Source organism: Pleurodeles waltl, chromosome 3_1 (assembly GCF_031143425.1).
Source record: "Pleurodeles waltl isolate 20211129_DDA chromosome 3_1, aPleWal1.hap1.20221129, whole genome shotgun sequence".
Taxonomy (NCBI): domain Eukaryota; kingdom Metazoa; phylum Chordata; class Amphibia; order Caudata; family Salamandridae; genus Pleurodeles; species Pleurodeles waltl.
In genome coordinates, this window is record NC_090440.1 from 221,378,495 (window position 1) to 221,399,779 (window position 21,285).

The 21,285-nt window shown below is 42.6% G+C and overlaps 1 protein-coding gene across 1 annotated transcript in view; it reads right to left on the reverse strand.

Annotated features, from left to right (window-relative positions):
• LOC138283954 (E3 ubiquitin-protein ligase TRIM11-like) overlaps positions 1–21,285 on the reverse strand; it is a 222,606-nt gene that overhangs the window by 160,684 nt on the left and 40,637 nt on the right. Inside the window, exon 2 of the mRNA XM_069222227.1 lies at positions 5,169–5,758. Coding sequence (XP_069078328.1) covers positions 5,169–5,579 — 411 coding nt within the window. The 5' untranslated portion in view covers positions 5,580–5,758. The remainder of the gene's footprint in view (positions 1–5,168; positions 5,759–21,285) is intronic.

Consider the following 21,285-nt stretch of genomic DNA (forward strand, 5'->3'; position numbering starts at 1 on the left):
CGCCATGGGGGATTCCGACCCCCTCACCGCCATCCTGTTCCTGGCGGTTCCGACCGCCAGGAACAGGATGGAGGTGAGGGGTGTCGTGGGGCCCCTGGGGGCCCCACTGTGAATTTCAGTGTCTGCTTAGCAGACACTGAAATTCGCGACGGGTGCTAATGCACCCGTCGCACCCTTCCCACTCCGCCGGCTCCATTCGGAGCCGGCTTCCTCGTGGGAAGGGGTTTCCCGCTGGGCTGGCGGGCGGCCTTCTGGCGGTCGCCCGCCAGCCCAGCGGGAAAGCCAGAATGGCCTCCGCGGTCTTTCGACCGCGGAGCGGCCATATGGCGGTTCCCGCCAGGCGGGCGGCGACCGCCGCCCGCCGGCCTCAGAATGAGGCCCTATATGTTTTGTTCAGTTTAGCTGCCTATTGGCTTTGACATGGCGTTAGCCATTACATTTTGTATTCAGTTTAGCTGCCTATTGGCTTTGACATGGCATTAGACATTACATTCTGTATTCAGTTTTGCTGCCTATTGGCTTTGACATGACATTAAACATTACATTTGATATTTAGGTTAGCTGCCTATTGGCTTTAACGTGGGGTTAGACATTGCAGTTGAGACATTGCAGATGAGCTGTGTTTTTCCACAAGATGGACCAAGCTGTTTCACACCAGACCTTAGCTGATAAGAGCACGTAGATTTTGTGTTTACCTCGCAATCCAGTCTGAGAGCTCGGGTGCTCTGGAGAATTGGCCACTCTCCAGGGTCCTTCGGTTCTCACACTGAGTTTGCTTTTAAGGATGACTCTGGGCTACAGCAGGGCAGATGGAATCTGCTTGACTTCAGACAGGAGCTAGACGTCAGTTGCCTGTCTCCCGTTTGGGTAGAAAATCTCTTTCTTGCATCAACTTGCAGACGCCAGAAAGATGAAACTGAGCTATAGGCCCTATGGTGATTAATTTTGACTTTTATGCTTTGCTTTGAAGTTATGCTATAATATAATCACCTATATTTGCTGTGTACATTGCAACTGAGAAGTACTTTGATATATTTTGCTTTCATTGCTGCGACTACTTTTGAACGTGTGCTTCCAATCTACTAATTTCGTCTCTCAGGAACCTCATGGTGGGGAATTAATAACAATAAATGTCTTCTTTAAACTCAGAAGTGCATTCCAGAGAGGTTCTGTAAGCTTGGTTATGAGATAAGAGGGAAAGCAGAAAAGTTTGTCGTTAGTCGTCAGTCTGGGAGTCAAATTGGAGTTTCGAAGTGCACTATTTAAAAGTGTAATTGTTTTTTGTTGTTTAGAGAATTACAGAAGCAAGGCAGACCATGTTTGAAAATGCATGTGAAGTTAACCTGCCTGATGGTGCTGTGAGAAACATGTTTTCTTGTTTATCAGGACTGAATAAGTGCTGTGATGAAGCATATTTAGAAAATGTGCCTTTTGAAAGAAATGATGTTCCTTTAGTTCTTGACAGAAGGGTTTGGATACTTTTATCTGCTTATAGAAAAATGCAGGAGAGATGTAGGCAGTTAGAACATGAAAATAAGAATTTACGTGAGCAAATTAGCCAGAACACATTAATGCAAGATAGTGCTGAAATCTATAAAACTGCTGTTTTAGAAGAATCTGGCTTTTCCCATTCCAGTAATGAGGGGGTTAAGACAGCTGTGGGCCAGTCTGAGCCTCCGTGTGAGAGAGCATAGAGCAAAACACCCCGCATTCCTTAACTGATAACACTGAGAACAGAGCTCAGAATGTTATTTACAGACCGCTTCTGCAAAGGAAAATTAATCACATGGCAGAAGTACCGTCGCAAAATGTGTAGTTACTGGCACAAGTATAACAAAAGATTTTAGAGTTTCTTACTGTTTGCACTACACCGAGTTTCATTAGCTTGTTTGATTTTTGGAAACAGTAGAGCCCTGATATGAGTGAAATATTAACACTTTGATATAAAGTATCTAGGAAAAAATATAAGCATCTGCTCGCTTTTAATTTGGCAAATAAAATAATTCAGACTTTAGGTTTCTGCGCAGTGCAAGAGGGAAACACTGATTTACATGTAAATCAGGAACAGGGGAAGACAAGAGTGCCCCTGGTGCTTTGGAGTAAGCTTTTGACTTGTTATCAGTGGGTGATGAGTTCACCTAAATCTCACAGTTTAGGACAGGTACAGGAAGCTAGTATCATACACTGGATCTGGTACATGCAAGACAGGGCTAGAGTCACTTCAGCCCTACATGAACAGGTGTCACGAGCCCCTTTTCAGGATGTGGAGAGGGTGCAGGGAGTACCACAGGTAAAAGAGTCACCAGTGAAATTGAGTGCACCATTTTAATTTGTGTCCCCTGAGGATGAAAAGCATGTTTGTTTGACTATTTTGGCTTTAATGTGGGGTTAGACATTGCAGTTGAGACATTGCAGATGAGCTGTGTTTTTCCAAGCTGTGTTTTTCTACTCCAAGCTGTGTTTTTCCACAAACTGGACCAAGCTATTTTCTTTACACCAGACCTTAGCTGATAAGAGCACGTAGATTTTGTGTTTACCTCGCAATCCAGTCTGAGAGCTCGGGTGCTCTGGAGAATTGGCTACTCTCCAGGGTCCTTCGGTTCTCACACTGAGTTTGCTTTTAAGGATGACTCTGGGCTACAGCAGGGCAGATGGAATCTGCTTGACTTCAGACAGGAGCTAGACGTCAGTTGCCTGTCTCCCGTTTGGGTAGAAAATCTCTTTCTCGCATCAACTTGCAGACGCCAGAAAGATGAAACTGAGCTATAGGCCCTATGGTGATTAATTTTGACTTTTATGCTTTGCTTTGAAGTTATGCTATAATATAATCACCTATATTTGCTGTATACATTGCAACTGAGAAGTACTTTGATATATTTTGCTTTCATTGCTGCGACTACTTTTGAACGTGTGCTTCCAATCTACTAATTTCGTCTCTCAGGAACCTCATGGTGGGGAATTAATAACAATAAATGTCTTCTTTAAACTCAGAAGTGCATTCCAGAGAGGTTCTGTAAGCTTGGTTATGAGATAAGAGGGAAAGCAGAAAAGTTTGTCGTTAGTCGTCAGTCTGGGAGTCAAATTGGAGTTTCGAAGTGCACTATTTAAAAGTGTAATTGTTTTTTGTTGTTTAGAGAATTACAGAAGCAAGGCAGACCATGTTTGAAAATGCATGTGAAGTTAAACTGCCTGATGGTGCTGTGAGAAACATGTTTTCTTGTTTATCAGGACTGAATAAGTGCTGTGATGAAGCATATTTAGAAAATTTGCCTTTTGAAAGAAATGATGTTCCTTTTGTTTTTGACAGAAGGGTTTGGATACTTTTATCTGCTTACAGAAAAATGCAGGAGAGATGTAGGCAGTTAGAACATGAAAATAAGAATTTACGTGAGCAAATTAGCCAGAACACATTAATGCAAGATAGTGCTGAAATCTATAAAACTGCTGTTTTAGAAGAATCTGGCTTTTCCCATTCCAGTAATGAGGGGGTTAAGACAGCTGTGGGCCAGTCTGAGCCTCCGTGTGAGAGAGCATAGAGCAAAACACCCCGCATTCCTTAACTGATAACACTGAGAACAGAGCTCAGAATGTTATTTACAGACCGCTTCTGCAAAGGAAAATTAATCACATGGCAGAAGTACCGTCGCAAAATGTGCAGTTACTGGCACAAGTAAAACAAAAGATTTTAGAGTTTCTTACTGTTTGCACTACACCGAGTTTCATTAGCTTGTTTGATTTTTGGAAACAATAGAGCCCTCATATGAGTGAAATATTAACACTTTGATATAAAGTATCTAGGAAAAAATATAAGCATCTGCTCGCTTTTAGTTTGGCAAATGAAATAATTCAGACTTTAGGTTTCTGCGCAGTGCAAGAGGGAAACACTGATTTCCATGTAAATCAGGAACAGGGGAAGACAAGAGTGCCCCTGGTACTTTGGAGTAAGCTTTTGACTTGTTATTAGTGGGTGATGAGTTCACCTAAATCTCACAGTTTAGGACAGGTACAGGAAGCTAGTATCATACACTGGATCTGGTACATGCAAGACAGGGCTAGAGTCACTGCAGCCCTACATGAACAGGTGTCACAAGCCCCTTTTCAGGATGTGGAGAGGGTGCAGGGAGTACCACAGGTAAAAGAGTCACCAGTGAAATTGAGTGCACCATTTTAATTTGTGTCCCCTGAGGATGAAAAGCATGTTTGTTTGACTATTTTGGCTTTAATGTGGGGTTAGACATTGCAGTTGAGACATTGCAGATGAGCTGTGTTTTTCCAAGCTGTGTTTTTCCACTCCAAGCTGTGTTTTTCCACAAGCTGGACCAAGCTATTTTCTTTACACCAGACCTTAGCTGATAAGAGCACGTAGATTTTGTGTTTACCTCGCAATCCAGTCTGAGCGCTCGGGGGCTCTGGAGAATTGGCCACTCTCCAGGGTCCTTCGGTTCTCACACTGAGTTTGCTTTTAAGGATGACTCTGGGCCACGGCAGGGTAGATGGAATCTGCTTGACTTCAGACAGGAGTTAGACGTCAGTTGTCTGTCTCCCGTTTGGGTAGAAAATCTCTTTCTCGCAGTTGACCGGAGTCATCAACTTGCAGACCCCAGAAAGATGAAGCTGAGCTATAGGCCCTACGGTGATGAATTTGGACTTTTATGCTTTGCTTTGAAGTTATGCTATAATATAATCACCTATATTTGCTCTGTACATTGCAACTGAGAAGTACTTTGACATATTTTGCTTTCATTGCTGCGACTACTTTTGAACTTGTGCTTCCAATCTACTAATTTTGTCTCTCAGGATCCTTGTGGTGGGGAATTAATAACAATAAATGTCTTCTTTAAACTCAGAAGTGCATTCCAAAGACGTTCTGTAAGCTTGGTTATGAGATAAGAGGGAAAGCAGAACAGTTACCTGGTAGTGTTATTTCATATGGTTCTAATACATGGATTAAGGTATGCACTTGGGTGTGAACGTAATGCAATTCCGAAACCGAGATCAAACTGCAAGTCACTGGCATATTCTTCAATTCAGACATGGTCATTGTGATCAATGACAGCTGTCAGAACTAAGGCATTGACATTGGTACAAGGTCATGTCTGGCATCTACTTGGATTCAGACACTGACATTGGTCTTCAATGGCATTTGCTTTGTTTCATTATACTCTTACCTTGTAGGCAGTTTCGGCCTCCCTGATTGGGCGCAGTTGGTGCTCTTGATGGTGACTTGATTCTCTACACACCAGACAAATAACTCTCTGATCCACTTCACAGAACAGCTGCAGTTTCTCCCCATGTTCTTCACACAGACCTGCATCGATGGGGTTTTCAGAATCCTTCAGAAGCGCAGCGTTTTCAGCAATATTTTTGAGTCTTTTGTTTTTTATCAGATTGCTGTGGTCGAAAAACTTTTTGCATTCGGGGCAGGCAATCTCTAAATCCTGCTCATTCATGTATTTGGTAAGACATGTATTACAGAAGTTGTGACCACAATCTATGGTCACTGGATCCCGGTAAAACTCGTTGCAGAGTGAGCAGGTAGCTTCCACTTTAATAGCGACTGCTGGGTCATTGCAAGCCATGGCTGTCCAGAAATAGTGCTCTTGGTGCTTCAAGACCCTGGACCCCACGGGATTATGAAGAAAGAATCATCGAGGGGTGTGACAGGCAATGTCCCAGCAGACCACAAGAACACAGGAGAGATTGCAACTCTGCATTCACATCTTGTGGCCAAATCCAACCCAGCTAGAGGTGGTGATCCCTGCAAGAAAAAGAACCAGGACATCTGTCAGTCACTGAAATCCCTCATGTTTCTATAGACCAATTCCAATAGATACTTGCGGTGGTTCTATGCAAAGCCCTTACTGGACATTCACCTCAGGCATAGCTGAGGTGAAAAGACCAACTCAAGAAAGAAGATGATCTTATATTGAAATAAATCTGTATCAGATCACTGTGGTGAAATGCTATGGAAAACAAGAACATGTTCAATTGCACTTAACATGGAAAAAATAGCTGAACAACTGTAAAAGTACAGCATCCATGACCCCAGAAATTGCATCTGTATGTACATTTATATTCAATTAAATAATTAAAAAACGTGCAGTATTTTTTAATTACCCATATGTTTTTAACTTGTCCGCTCTGACCAAATGATACAATTTTAAACAAGCATTGGCTATGCCAATATAAATGGCTTTAGTGTGCTGCAGCCTGCACTGTCACACCCACACCGCTCACCCTCCACTTACATGGGCAGAGTCTTTTACCTCTGGTGTACTAGGAATAAGAGCAACAATCAAGAAAGCAGTCTGCCCAGTATGGTGGAATGAAACATGGGCTCCAGCAAAAGTGCATCGGCAGAGGAATGACGTATGTGACTGGCACTCAGGCCTAGAGCAATAGCAGAGATACTCAGGAGACTTGTCAGCAAGTGCATTGTGCATCATGCCAACATCCATTTAGTCATTGACACAGGGCAACCTCTGAAGGTGACAGATAAGATATTTAGGAGAGACAAGCAAGATTGCATTTGTTATAAGCCAACATAATGAGATAGATACTTGTATCACAAACATGCTCCCTTCAATTCAGAGAAAAGGAAGAATTTTCTGTAAGCACTTCAAAAGGATCTTATTGACATGCAGGCAGATGGTGGGGTCCTCTCTGACAGCAGTAACAAACATTTTTGGTCATAGTAGCACGGCCTGACTACTTAACGGAGGTTTAGGTCTACGGTTGATTCCTCAAACCAGCACCTCTGTTTTATCTGACTTCAACTCGAAAAGGTTACTGGTCATCAAACAGGTAACTGAAGTGAGACAATCCTGAAGTTCAGCAGGAATGTCAAGGTTACTACAACGTTGTCATATCACAAATTGAATATCAGCAGCATAGTTAAAAACACTAAATTCAAAAGAGCAAAATAAACCAAATAAAAATGGTACATAAATATTAAAGAACTCCACTATTTCTTAATAAACCAATACATTATGTTTTTACTTTAGTAAAAAGAAATACTGGATTTCACACACAACTAAATACTACGGGCATATTTATGAAGGGTTTGCATTGCCCTTGCACAACTCGAAGGAAATGCAAGGGTCACCCAAACCTAAGTCAGATTTATCAAGCCAGGCAAGGCCACCTTGAGTGGCCCTGCATGGCTTGATAAATCCAGAGTAACATAACACAGTTCAAATCCCTGCATTGCATTACTCTACCCCAGAGAGGCATTCTATGAGTGGAGCATGGGTGTTCCCATGCATCCACCCATGGATTTTTTCACATTTCCAGATTTACCAACACTGGAACCACATTTACCAAACATGGCAATCCGTCAAAATGCTAAGCCTCCTGCACAAAAACAGTCCTATCTGCAATGCAGGCACCCTTGCAACACAGTGCAAGGTTGCCTGCGTTGACGCTAGGCAGCCAAAAAGGCACCAGCACACGGTTTGGTTAAATATGGTGCATTCGTGACATTTAACTTTCATGCAGATCAGCACTGCAAGGTGGCTTGCTGCAATGCATGAAAGCTACACAAATATGCCCCAAAACCTATAATTGCAATTGTACCCAGTGAAAAAAGACATCTCTAGCACCATCTGGGCTAGACATCTGTTAGAAGGTCTTGTAGTGTTAAACAGTGCAGCCCTTATCTCTGGTGTTTGTCAAGGAGCGAACAATGGGACGGTATTACTATAAAAGTTGCCACATAGTTCTCAATGTAAAACCCTTTTCTATTGCATTGGTCCGTGATTTCAGAAACTGAATCTCCTTCCTTGTGCATTTAGCAAAGAATTCACAATATAAAACTTGACTCACAGGGTATTGAGGCAGAGCAGTCCAGGAAGAAGAAGAAGAAACAAAATGGTGCAATCCTGGACAAAATGCTTTCTGGCTTTACTTTCCATTCCAAATCTTGTTTTGTACTTGCTTGAAAGTAATGCAGAGCAGCATTTTGTGTTGTTTTGCGTTACTCTGTGTGAAAAAGGCATTCCTTAGGTCATTCATGGGCATTCCTGTGCAACTACCCATGAATTTTGAAGCACAGCCCAATCTACTGACACCAGTAGACAGGGTTTTGCACCAAAAAAATAACATCACTTGAAAGCAGGTGTTAAAAAGGAGAAATGCTTTTATTTTGCCTCCTCTTTCCCACTTTGTACAGCACACATTTAATATGAGAAAGATTTTGCAGTTTATCTAGGCATAGTATTCTATACTAGAAGAGTACTCTTCCAGAGCAACAGCTATGCTAAACTGACACAGACAACTTTGCTCTATGGTGCTCAGCAGCCAAATTGCTCACCAGCACTAGGGAGAGGGCAGGATAGTGTCATGTTGTAGTAGATATGGCTCTTTCCTGCCACGCAATTCAGTACAGTAACTTTGGGTGATAAGCTGTGTTTCCATATATGTGGCACCATTACCTGTCTAAAACATAAAGACACTCATCTTTCAGAAAATGGGATGTAGTTTAAATGGAAACAAAAACATCAGAAAACTCCTTTACTTAAAATGTTCTTCTTGCACCTTACATTTCTCTTATTTCAACAATTGTCTGTATCTTTCACTCATACTACTGGTACAGTGCCTACTGGCCAGTGGAAGGAAGGGGCGTGCAGTTTGTCAAATGACATCTGGATTTGGGACTAAAATGAACTGAAAAGTCAGCTCATTCTTTCAGATGACTTCTTATTTCAATTTATAGACTTTCCAACCCTTTGTCAAACATCATTCATTCCCCTGCTAAATTATTCAATTCACTACACTCCAATCGAAACACTTAACTCGTGAGCAAAAAGGGACAATTTAGCCTGTGTATGAAGAAGAAATAAGTTACTTAGAAAAACATTTCCCATCCAAACATGTACTTTTTCCTCTGCGTTCCCATAGAACTGGCTGCACAGGGACAGGACCTCCGTGGTGAGGATATCCAACTCCTCATGGGAGAAGTTAGGGGCCCTATCATCTGCTTTGCCCAGCATCCTGGCTCCCAGAGGTCGGAAACAGCAGCTAAAGTGGAGGGGGTGTTGTTGGAGGCAGTGTTAAGAGGCAAGTGAGCTTCTTTCAAGATGGTGCGTACAAGTACAGGGTGTATGCGATCCACAATAGACATGTACACACCCATTGGCTTTCTTGCATCATCATCACACACAGCCTATAGCTGTGTTACACCTCTTATGCGGATTGCCAATGTTCTGAGGTCTAGGTCAGATGGCCACCATTTTAGGATGTAAAACACTGTATTTTTAAATGTTAAGTGCATCACCACAAATCAAAATGGCAGCTAGTTTGCTTACCCAATGTAAATACATACAACACTGTTTTCAGTTAATTTTCTCACATTACAATGTGATGCATTACTGTGTTTTACCACAATAGTGACTCAGTGTATTTATACTTCCATTGAAGGATTTTTGACGAAAACAAATAAAAACAATAATGTGTAAATAATACATTTCAAATGTATTATTTACAAATTATTTTCAAAATGTAAAATATTTGTTATTCTAAGTTGAAACATAACATAAACAAGATGTGTACATATATGTCACAAGAAGAGATGTATTTTTACAAAGACATGAGATGTGTGTTGGTTCTCTAAGTATTGTAGGACCATTTTAAGTGATATTTAGTTTTTCTTAAATGCAGACTTATGAACCCAAGGAGGGGTAGAAGAAGACAGCCTCAAGTCTTCAGACCTTCTTCAAACCTTGCCACTATGGAGGAAAGGGACATCATAAGAAATACAGATTAAATATGCACACTGTTCTGGATTTCTGTCAGCAGCTGGAGCTTGATCTTCTGCCTCACAATAGGGATACTTCATTTTGTGGCCACAGGATCTTTCCAATACACTGTGGCAGTATCTGGAGACATGTAACAACCAACTTTCAGTGGTGTGCTACAAGAAGTCCTTCCTTCAATGACGAGACACATCAACAGCTTCATCCAGTTTCCACAACATCAGGATTTTGCCAATGTGAAGGGAGACCTGTATGCTTTGGATGGCATACCACTTATGGTTGGAACAATAGATGGCACGGATACTGCCTTGGTGCCACCACACACCAGGGAACAGATCTACCGCAATTGGAAGAATTTCCTTTTAACCAATGTGCAAGTGTGTGTGCCCATTTCCCAGGGTCCACATGATTCCTTTGAACTACAAAACAGCACAATACCCCTGCAAATGTCACAATTTGGCCCAGAGAGGGTCTGGCATGTTGGTTAGTGCAATATGGCATGAATATAATTTGCTTTATTCATAGATTAGGAATGTACAATGGGATGAGATGTTTTTACTCAACATATTTATTACTTTCATTGAAGCTGCTCAGCATATCCTAACTGACTTTGGTCATTAGCACAGCTGAGGAGTCCAACAACGCCAGGAGAAGTCCGCCTTCAATGAGGGCATGGAAGAACATGGAGGACAGTGGAGTGGGCTTTTTGGGTCCCTGAAGACCAGATTTAGATGCCTGGACAAGACTGGTGGAGCCCTCTTCTACTCAGCGAAAAGGTGTGCTGCTAAGTAAATGTGTCCTCCTAACTCATCATTTGAGTCAATTTTATTATGTTAAATCATTCATTTGCACTTTTTATTCTGTTTTTAGGATCCTTAACCATGTCAGCTTCATTTGGACATTTCATAGTTGTGACCTTCCAGTGATATGTTGTTGTTGGAAAGTACAAAGGGAACATGGGTTGATCATGGGACAGACATATAATTTGGATGTACAAATCTTGTACAGAGACAACTTGCATAGTGACTAAATGGACGTTCTTGAGTTTGTATCAGACCTGTTTTCAATTGGATGTTGCCACCAAGGCAATATGTGCTGCTTAACTTGCTCTAACCATATGTATATGTCAAGCCATAGCATACCTTTCACATTGGCTAAATTTTCATTTTGTGGTAAGAGGCCAAAGCTGTTGATGTGCCTCATAATCGTAGAAAGAAATTTTTTGTAGCACACAACTGAAATGTGCCTGTGGCATGCCTCCAAATAATGCCACCATGATAGATAGAAAATACTTTATTCGGTCATGCATGACCATCAAAGTGCTCATAAATATGGGTAACATTTAAAACAATTCTAAAATATAAACATAGGGCACATGAATGTGAAAAAACAAAATATTAATAAGATCCTACTATTAAAACTCATTAAATAACTCAATCCTAAAAATGCAAATCATGACCTCCAAACCATAAGGGGGATGTTAATTCCTCAGGTTACCATATGTACCACCAATATTAACATCAGAAACTGTTTCAGCCCAATCCAAACTATTAACTTAAAATAATATTCCTGGTTAGATATTTATCGGCCTAGGCTAAGAACTTTTGGCGCCTGCACCAAAATGACAGGAAGAATCTGCTTACTGAGAATACTATTTCCTCTGCTATAACGTATTTAAAAATTCTTAAATCTGTTATTCCGAGCTGCAAACAGATTGTGGAAATCCATTGTCTTCTTTGCTCACTATACTCTGGGCACACAAATAAAACATGGGCTTCAGTCTTGTTCGCCAGTTTGCTGAACCAGTCTCGCACTGACTTCATCCAGGGTATGCGGCTAACATTGGCTGGAGTAATCAATTCCCTTACTGAGTCCCTGTAGTGCCTCAGTTCATTAGTAGACCACAAATGGACCCAGTAAACAAGAGGCCTTAGAGCTGATAAGTTTGCCACTCTACGTAGATTTAAGTCCATGTAGAGCGGAGTTAGTGGGCTCCCCATCGGTATTTTTAAAAGATTCCTTATAAATGTTTTTTCTGCGATAGTCAAGCAGTCCAAATTGCTGTGCCCCCACAGTTCTCCGCCAAATAGGGCAGCTCCATGCGCCTTTGCTTGGTAGACTGCTAACGCTGGAGAGACAGATCGTGAGCTGGTTGCATTGTAGACCCTGATGATAGCGTTAGAGCTGTGCTGAAGCACTAGAGAGGACTTGGATAGTTGGGGGAGTCATTTTAGATTGCTGGTTAATTTAACACCCAAGGATTCGAATGATTCAATCCTCTCCAGTATTTTACCACCTGCTTTGATTGGTCTAAACTTAATTCCCCTCTGTCCGAAAACCATAAATTTTGTCTTCTCCACATTTAATTCCAGCCCTCTTAAATCACAAAAGTTCTTAAATCTGACAATTAGAACTTGGAGCCCCATTGGTGATCTAGAAATCAGTAGGGAATCATCAGCAAAGAGTACTATGGGAACGTTTACGTTGTTTAATGAGGGGGCATTGTTCTTGCAATTATAAAGTTCCTTCTCTACTTTGTTCATGTACAGGGTAAATAGTGTGGGGGCTAATACAAAGCCTTGGTGCACACCCAGTCGGATAGCAACCTTGTTTGTTAATTACCCCCCCTTCATCCCATCGCACTTGGGCATAGTTCATGGAGTGCAGCCTATTGATTGGTGTGAGCAGGTTTGACGGAATCCCCATATTTGACAATACTTGCCATAGCATGTTGCGTGGAATATAGTTGAAAGCAGCCTTAAGATCAACAAAAGATACATAGAGCTTCTGCTGAGCTATTGTCACATAATTCCGATATAAGCAGGCAAGCCTGAAAACTTGATCTGTGGTGTTAATTTTAGGGCGAAATCCTGCCTGTAATGGGGTCAAGATTTTCTCATCCTCTCCCCACATTAGCAACTTCTCTAAAATCTGTCTTGCAAACATTTTCTGGAGGTTATCGATAAGGCTTATTGGTCTATAGTTGGAAGGGCAGCTGGTATCCCCTTTTTTTATAGATTGGCATACTCTCCACCCCCCTCCAAGACTCCGGGATATTCCCTCCTCTTAATACTGCATCAGACAACAGGTTTATATAGGAGCTCCAATTAAAGTCTCAGATTTATATAAATCTCCTGGGATTTCATCAGGGCCAGGTGCTTTGGCTCATTTTAGGGCATTTATTGCTCTGAGCGTATAAGCTATACTGAACTCTAGTAGGTCCTCCATCCCACCCTGCCTGCAGATCGTTACCTCTCTGTGCACTTCGAGCTCAGTGTTCTCCTGTTCGATTATGCCAAGTCGCTCATATAGGGTAGAGAAATGAGAGACCCAGCTATCAGGATCTATGTGATGATGAAGAGAATTTATATCATCCAATCCTGCTTTTGACAGCAGTTTCCAAAAAATCCGTGAGTCTCTTGTTGATACTGCTTTTCGCATTTCACACCATATTGGGTCATCCCTCTTTTTTTGCTAAATGGAGTGTTTTGTCATATTCCTGTCTGGCCTCCATAATATCCTTTCTGTCGCCCTCCCTTAACGCCATTTTCAGGTGCAATTTAGCATTTTTACAATCATCATTAAATCAGGAACTCGTTCTTTCCCTTGTTGCCTTCCCATGGTTAGCCCTGAAGAACAGCTCTTTTAATTTAGTAAAAATAATTTGTGCACTTCTAGGATCGGAATACCCAAGGGAGGATATCCCTCATACTCGGAGAGATAAGTTACAAAAAGGTCGTATATCTCCCAGTGCGAGTTCCTATTGGCCATCATAGTAGGCCAGGACAGATAGCGGCCATTGCTGGCCACCTCATGCTCAAGGGTCGTTGTCTTGTAGATGATGTTGGCTTTCCTTACTGGATCCCTCGTTAGCAATAAAAAGAGAGAGTTGTGATCGCTATCCAGGCGCGTTTCAACTGTCATATCTCTCAAGAGGCCTCACAGTCTCACGTCTAAAAGAATGTAATCAATGACACTGGATTGTGTGCCCCTCTTAAATGTTTTAGCCATCCCAGAATCAGGCCATTTCAGGTTCTAAGTCCCCAGTTGGCCACCCTTGAAACTATCTAAGGGCAGAGGCTGAATAGTTCTTACAAGAGTTCCCTGCCATATATGGAATGTTCAAAAAATTGTCTTTTTAGACAGTGACCTCTTTCAGGAGGGTGGACTTCTCAAATGTTATATTGAAGTCACCCGCTACTATAATCTTTATTCCACTACCCAGATGTTCTATTGTCTCCTCTAGCAGGGATGAGATAGGGGCCTCATTACTGCCTTGTCCATGCCAAACGTAGATGTTGATGAATGGTAGGTTATAATAATGCCCAGGAAATCTGATGAGTCCATTCGCATGAGCTTACGTTGCCTAGATAGATCATTCTTTACTAAGGTCAACAACCCCCCACTAGCTCTTCCAAACTTCTTGGGAGGCTTGGCTTCTTTGCTATAGGAGGTGTAGCAATTTATAAATATTTTGTCCTTAGCCCAGGTCTCTTGGACCATGCAAATATCACATTTCTCTATATAAAAGACCCACTCATTATCTCCAAATTTGTGCTTAATCCTTGCTAAATTCCACGACATCGGTGAAAGTTAATTACCCGGGGACGTGTCTTTTCCCTCTACCAAGCTGCTCTGAGACTTTGCCCACCCCCAGTCCAAAAAGGCTGTCAGGGGGAGTCTGTAATACTTCCCCTTGGGGGTCTTGCAGGTGAATCCTATTGGTCCCTCCCCTGAGGTGATCCTCGGCACCCCCTAAATCTTTTTTAGGTGCTGTCTCGTCCCTGAATTCCATGAAGCTAACAATAGAAGTATCATCAGGGACCAATTTCACCTCAGCCTCTCCGTTCTTGTGTGAACGTGCCTGCTCAGAGATAAGCAGGCAGGAATTCATCCCTGCCTCTTCCCGCAGGTACAGTCAGTCCACTTCATCAAGGGAACTGAGCTCAGTGGGATGGACGTTTGATCCATGGCTGGGCTACTCTTGTTGCATGTGTGTAACAAGGCACCCCTTCCAGAATCATCCCGATATCCCTCTACTGGAGTGCTCGATTTCATACTGACTATTAGTGGTGCACATTCCCTTGCTTGCCCAGTGGGTTGTTCAAAGCCCATAAGATTATTGACCAGGATGTTAGAGGTTAATTGGACTATAATGTAGTCATTTGGAGCCTGCTTAGATGGATACCCCTTCACATGGATAATGTCTGATCTTACTATGGATAGGCAGTTACGTTGGTATCTAAGCCAAAAGGTGACTTTACTAATCAGGGATTCAGCATCCTCATAAGAACCATTGCTTAATTTGGGCATCTGTGTTAAACAGATCTGATCTCTATGGTCTGCAAACGTCCTGCCATGAGTGTAATGATGTCTTCCAGCTGGAGAGTAGAATTCCCTGCTATAATCATCATCTAAAACAGGAGAACGTCTTGAGCTAGGATAAGCTGGAAGAGTTGTTTTCACCAAATGGTCAGGAGTGCTCCTAGGATCACGGGACTTAGTGCCCCATTTAATCCTCCCCTCTGGGAGGGTGCTGGACCTCAGGCCAAGTGGATTACTTGCCTCTTCGGGGACCGTCTCCATATTTATACTATTCCTTAGGTAGACAACTTCCTGTTTTTTCCTGGAATCTGATACCCTGCTTAGGGGATCTTTACAGCTATCCTGACAAGAGCAGCAACGCTCTTCCAATTTCACTGTCAGATTATCCATCTTGCTGACTTATTCAGCCCCCATCATTTTCAGTACAATTATTTTGTGCCAGAATGGATCACGATTGGTGATATGCTCAGTTATTTCTTCCTGCGGTTTACCTGCATTGCTGATAGGCAGAGTAGTGTTCTCAATTTCTGCCAAGGCGGCGAACCTGTTTGTGCAAGGTATGGTCCTGATCACTATTACAGTAGGTGAAAGAGGGATGCTTGCCGGGGAAGGGATTCTGTTGAAATTCCAGCTGCAGAATTCTGACTGCACAGCTTTTTATCACTAGGCATTGGCATAACCTCATCGTCAGTTGAAAAGTGTCTAACTATAGCTTTTGGTTTAATAAACATATCGGGGACCTTGCTGCATGTTCTTGGGTGATTTTCCTTTTAACATCAGTTCTATCTCCCCAATAAGATTGGCGACTTCTGAAAGAGTACATGGATCGTCATTCACCAATTGCATTTGCTTTTTGAGTTTTTTTTGCACTACTAGACAGATGCACCCCTGCCTTGCGCTTGCCCATTCTTGGTTGTGTCTGGGCTCTCCTAATACCCCTTAGTTCTGAGCAGATGCAATTTTTAGAGCCTAGATCTCCTTCAAGCCAGAAGACGAAGGGGGTAGACCCAGCCCAGCCTCTTCCGGCCAATGACGGGTGAAGACGGGCTCGCCCTTAGCCCGGGCTGTCCCCGGGCACATCCCACGCTGCGGTATCCTTGATGCGCTTTATAGCGCTGCTGGCAAATGAAAGGGATAGCTGGAGCAAGTGAGTGGATGATGACCGCCTCCAGGGGCCCGAAGCAGTCTGGGACTTGGAGTCCCCCTCTGTTCTGTCAGCGTGTCCCGCGCTGCGGTATCCTTGATGCGTTTTATAGCGTTGCTGGCATATGAAAGGGATAGCTGGAGCAAGTGAGTGGATGATGTCCGCCTCCAGGGGCTCGAAGCAGTCTGGGACTTGGAGTTCCCCTCTGGTCTGTCAGCGTGTCCTGCGCTGCGGTATCCTTGATGCGCTTATAGCACTTCTAGCGCTGCTGGCAAATGAAAGGGATAGCTGGGGCAAGTGAGTGGATAATGGCCGCCTCCAGGCTGCTCGCCTTCAGCCGCTCACACCCTCCCTTGATCCCTTGTGCAGGCTGGCGTTCTTACAAGCCACACTGTATTTAAATGATCTTGTGGCAGCAAAACATAGTGCTACCATGATTTTGACTATTGGTGTAATTCCTACTGTGAGGCAGGATGTCTGGTTCCAGGTGATGACATGAATTAATAGTAGATTGTCGATTGCATGTGTTTTTGGATTATGTTGGATTATTTCCGCTTCTTCCATGGTGTCAAGGTTGTGGAGCTTCAAACGCTAAATGGCACAGACTATTTAGGTTATGCATGTTTTGTGAGACTCATCTAAGATCATGACATGTAATTGTTTGGGTTTCATTTTTTACCTTGTTTTAATGGGAAACACATAACAAAATTGTTATCTCCTCATTTTATTTGAATCTTATTGATTGTTTGGTTTAAAAATTGCTGGTGTAATATAGACATACAAAAGGAAATACCACAGTAAATAGTACACCAGTCTTGGACTTTGACCTGTGTGAATTTAATTTGATAACAAAAAATGACTGAAATAGCTTTAAAATTTAAAACACGGAACAAAAAATGAAATTAAGTCAATCATGGTGGATGAAACTATATTTGGTGAGGGAAACTTGTTTGGGGTCCAGTGTACAAAATGCTAATGTCCTCAAAAATGGTAAATGTGTCCGTGAAATAGTCCACAGAGTGAATGGCAGAAACACACTGGAGGAAATTAGGTTCAGCATCTCTTGGAGGTGGTGGTGGAGATCTTGCCATCCTCTGCTGGTGGTCTGGAGAAATGTCCCCTCTTGGGAGGGAGGGGATCCAAATTTGCAGGGACTCGGTTGGTTGGAGCAATTTCCTGTTGTGGCAGATCCCCCCTTTCTGATGCAGATGTAGTTTGTCCTGATTTTGAAGGACCAGAGACAGCAGTAGATGGTACTGGAATAGACCTGCACATTTGATGATAGATATCATACATCACCTCAGTCAGGGAGGACAATTTAAAGTTGTGATTTTGCATTAATACATTGTGCTCCACCTGCTTTAATTCTCCCAGAGCCCAGTTATGACCTGGCCCACCATGTCATGGGACTGCTGTAGTGCTCCCAAGACTTGGATGATGGTGGCCTTGATGACAATTGTTCTAGTGCCCTTACTTTGTTTGCCCACAGATTCCCTCTAACAACTACCACTACTCTGTGTCCTTGAGGTAGTGTGGGCCATCCCACTGGGTCCTGGCAGAGCTGGAGGTGGGAGGTGTATGAGTGGGCCAAGTGAGACTCATTAGAGCTGTCTGCCAAGACAGACCCAATGGACCCGGCAGGTCCACATCCTCCGGACTTGCAGGAGTGCTGTCCTCACCAAAGGCATAATCCTGGTCTTTAGTGGAGGTGCCTTCAGTTGCAGACGGTGGTCCACTGACCCTGGGTGTTGGACCTAGTATGAATTATAAACAAAATGAAATTAAATGTCTGATTTGGACCTCAAATGTGTCTTCAGCTACAAATGAAGCAACCTCAAAGAAAAAAAAGATTGTTGAATTAATTAAGCCTTTGTGTGCTTTTTATCACTTTACAGATGCAGGTTATTTTACACAAATGCAAAGTTCAGTAACAATGATGGATTTCCTGAAATCTAAGATGTTCATTTGAAAGTGTACATTACATGTACCAGACATGCAACCAAACACAGCGGAGAGGGTATTTGTGAGCTAAACCATTCCAAGGTCTAACAGCCTCAAAACAATCAATTGCACATCTTATTAGAAGTAAGGGCATTGGTCATTGTTAGACTTGACAGCCTTAGGGTGGTCACCCCATATTTTTGCCTGCCTCCCTCCACTTTTTGGATACTGTTTTTTCTGGTTTTTAGACTCTGCGCACTTTACCACTGCTAACCAGTGCTAAAGTGCATATGCTCTCTCCTTAAAACATGGTAACATTGGATCATACCCAGTTGGACTATTTAATTTACCTATAAGTCCCTAGTAGAGTGCACTATGTGTGCCCAGGGCCTGTAAATTAAATGCTACTAGTGGGCCTGCAACACTGATTGTGCCACCCCCATAAGTAGCCCCTTAACCTTGTCTCAGGGCTGCCATTGCAAGGCCTGTGTGTGCAGTTTCACTGCTAATGTGACTTGGCATTTAAAAGTACCTGCCAATCCTAAAACACCAATTTTTCTACATATAAGACACCCCTAAGGTATGCCCTAGGTAACCCATAGGGCAGGGTGTTATGTAGGCAAAAGGCAGGATATATACGTATGTAGTTTACATGTCCTGGTAGCGTAAAACTCCTACATTTGTTTTTACACTGCTGTGAGGCCTGCTTCCTTGATAGGCTAACATTGGGGCTGCCCTCATACATTGTCTGCTCACTTGTGAAGTTGTATTTAATATTACTATTTTAGAAATGACACTTTTAGAAAGTGAGCATTTCTCTGCACTTAAATCTTTCTGTGCCTTACAATCCACATCTGGCTGGGCTTAGTTGACAGCTCCTTGTGCATTCACTCACACACACCCCAAACACAGGATACTCAGCCTCACTTGCATACATCTGCATTTTGAATAGGTCTTCCTGGGCTGGGAGGGTGGAGGGCCTGCTCTCACACAAAGCATTGCCACACCCCCTACTGGCACCCTGGCAGACAGGATTGAACTGAAAGGGGACCTGGTGCACTTCTAAGCAACTCTTTGAAGTCTCCCCCACCTCAAAGGCACATTTGGGTATATAAACAGGGTCCTTGCCCTCTACCAACTCAGACACTTCCTGGAGAAGAAAACTGGAACCAGAAGCTGCATCCTGACAAGAAGAACTGCCTGGCTACCCAAAGGACTCACCTGACTGCTTTCTGTGAAGGACTGCTGCCTTGCTGTTGCCCTGATGCATTGCTGTTCTCTGGCTGTGGTGAAGAAGTGCTCTCCAAGGGCTTGGATAGAGCTTGCCTCCTGTTTCCTGAAGTCTCAGGACCAAAAAGACATAATCTCTACAAAAAGCACTCCTTGTGCGGCAGAATTTGACACACAACCTGCCAAAAAGGACGCACAGCCTGCACTGTGGTGAAAATGTCACCACACACTGATCCAGAACGACGCAGCCCGACTTCGCAGCGAGAAGATAGACGCATCGCTAGTGTAGTGACCAGAAATTCGGTGAACGACCCACCGGAACGACGCACAACTGAAGAGGAACGATGCAGCCCGACTTCCAGATAGGAATCGACGCAGCGCCTGCTGTGGGGTAGAAAATTCGAAGCAACGCCCATCAAATTGACGCAGCTCAGGAAATCCACGCATCGTCCCTTGGGCGTCTGAAAACCCCGCAACCCGAAAAAGATCCACAACCGAGCACCGGAAATCGACGCACAGCCGTCCCTGCGTGAAAACTAAACAACGCATTGCCGTGTGTGGCCCAAGAAATCGACGCGCAACCCCTTTGTTTCCATGCATCTCCTCCTCTGCGGCTCTTTGTGGAGATTTTCCACATGAACCACGTACTTTGTGTTTGAAAGAGACTTTGTTTGCTTTTAAAAGAATTAAGACACTTTATATCACTTTTCAGTGATATCTCTACATTTACTTATTGCATCTTTGATCGTTTTGACCTGCATTTATCCAGATAAATACTATATATTTTCTAAACACTGTGTGGTGCATTTTTGTGATGCTATATTGTGTTATTGTATGATTTATTGCACAAATACTTTACACATTAGCTTCTAAGTTAAGCCTGACTGCTCAGTGCCAAGGTACCAGAGGGTGGGCACAGGATAATTTGGATTGTGTGTGACTTACTCTGACTAGAGTGAGGGTCCTTGCTTGGACAGGGGGTAAGCTGACTGCCAACCAAAGACCCCATTTCTAACAGTCATCATACAAACACTGCAAAGTAAGTTGTGTATCAATACTACCTATATTCAGCATGCCACAGAACATGATTGGAAATCTTTGAATCAACAAACTATGAATAATGTAAGCAATTACATCATTTCAATGGAGTAACAAGAAGGTGAGATACATACTAGATCAACACAACAAATTACATTTTCAGACATAGCATGAAATGGTGAATTATAAAAACTTTGACATTTGTGCATATATGGAAGAAAAGAAAGGTTGAACAACATCACATTGCACTATTGTTTTCCAGAGACAAAATCAGGGCATCATGGTAGATGTAGTCATTTGTTAACAGTATTGACAATACTTGTTCATATGTGAGTTACACATTCCAATTTAAATTTCAATAGTGAAAATGAACACACATTAAAAGAATTGTACAAACATAAATGAGTAATGTAAATAGGTGAAAAAAACACAAACACTTTTCCTCCATGTACAAATAGTTGGAGTTTAGAACTTGCTTTTTTAGTACTACAACATACATTGAGATGAAGCAAGGGACTAGTCAAATGCAAGGGATGATCCAAGGAGAACCACACACAACCTGACAAAACCTATTGAGCATTGTTGAAAAGATAGATACAACCATGATGCTAGTAATTTGGATCAAACAAGATAATTTTAAGATTTAAGTTTAGATTGTTATGTCTTGATAAGGGTCTTTAAAACATCTGTATGACTAACTTAATGGCAAAATTCTCCATTTGGGACTAGTGAGGCACTGCTAAGTTTAACTTACCATCAACTCTCAACTCTACCAGGGATTTGTGTCAAGCCTTCAGGATGTAGGTTCTGCAAGACCATCTCCTCTAAGGGAAATAGTTGTAAGGGGGCTGAGAG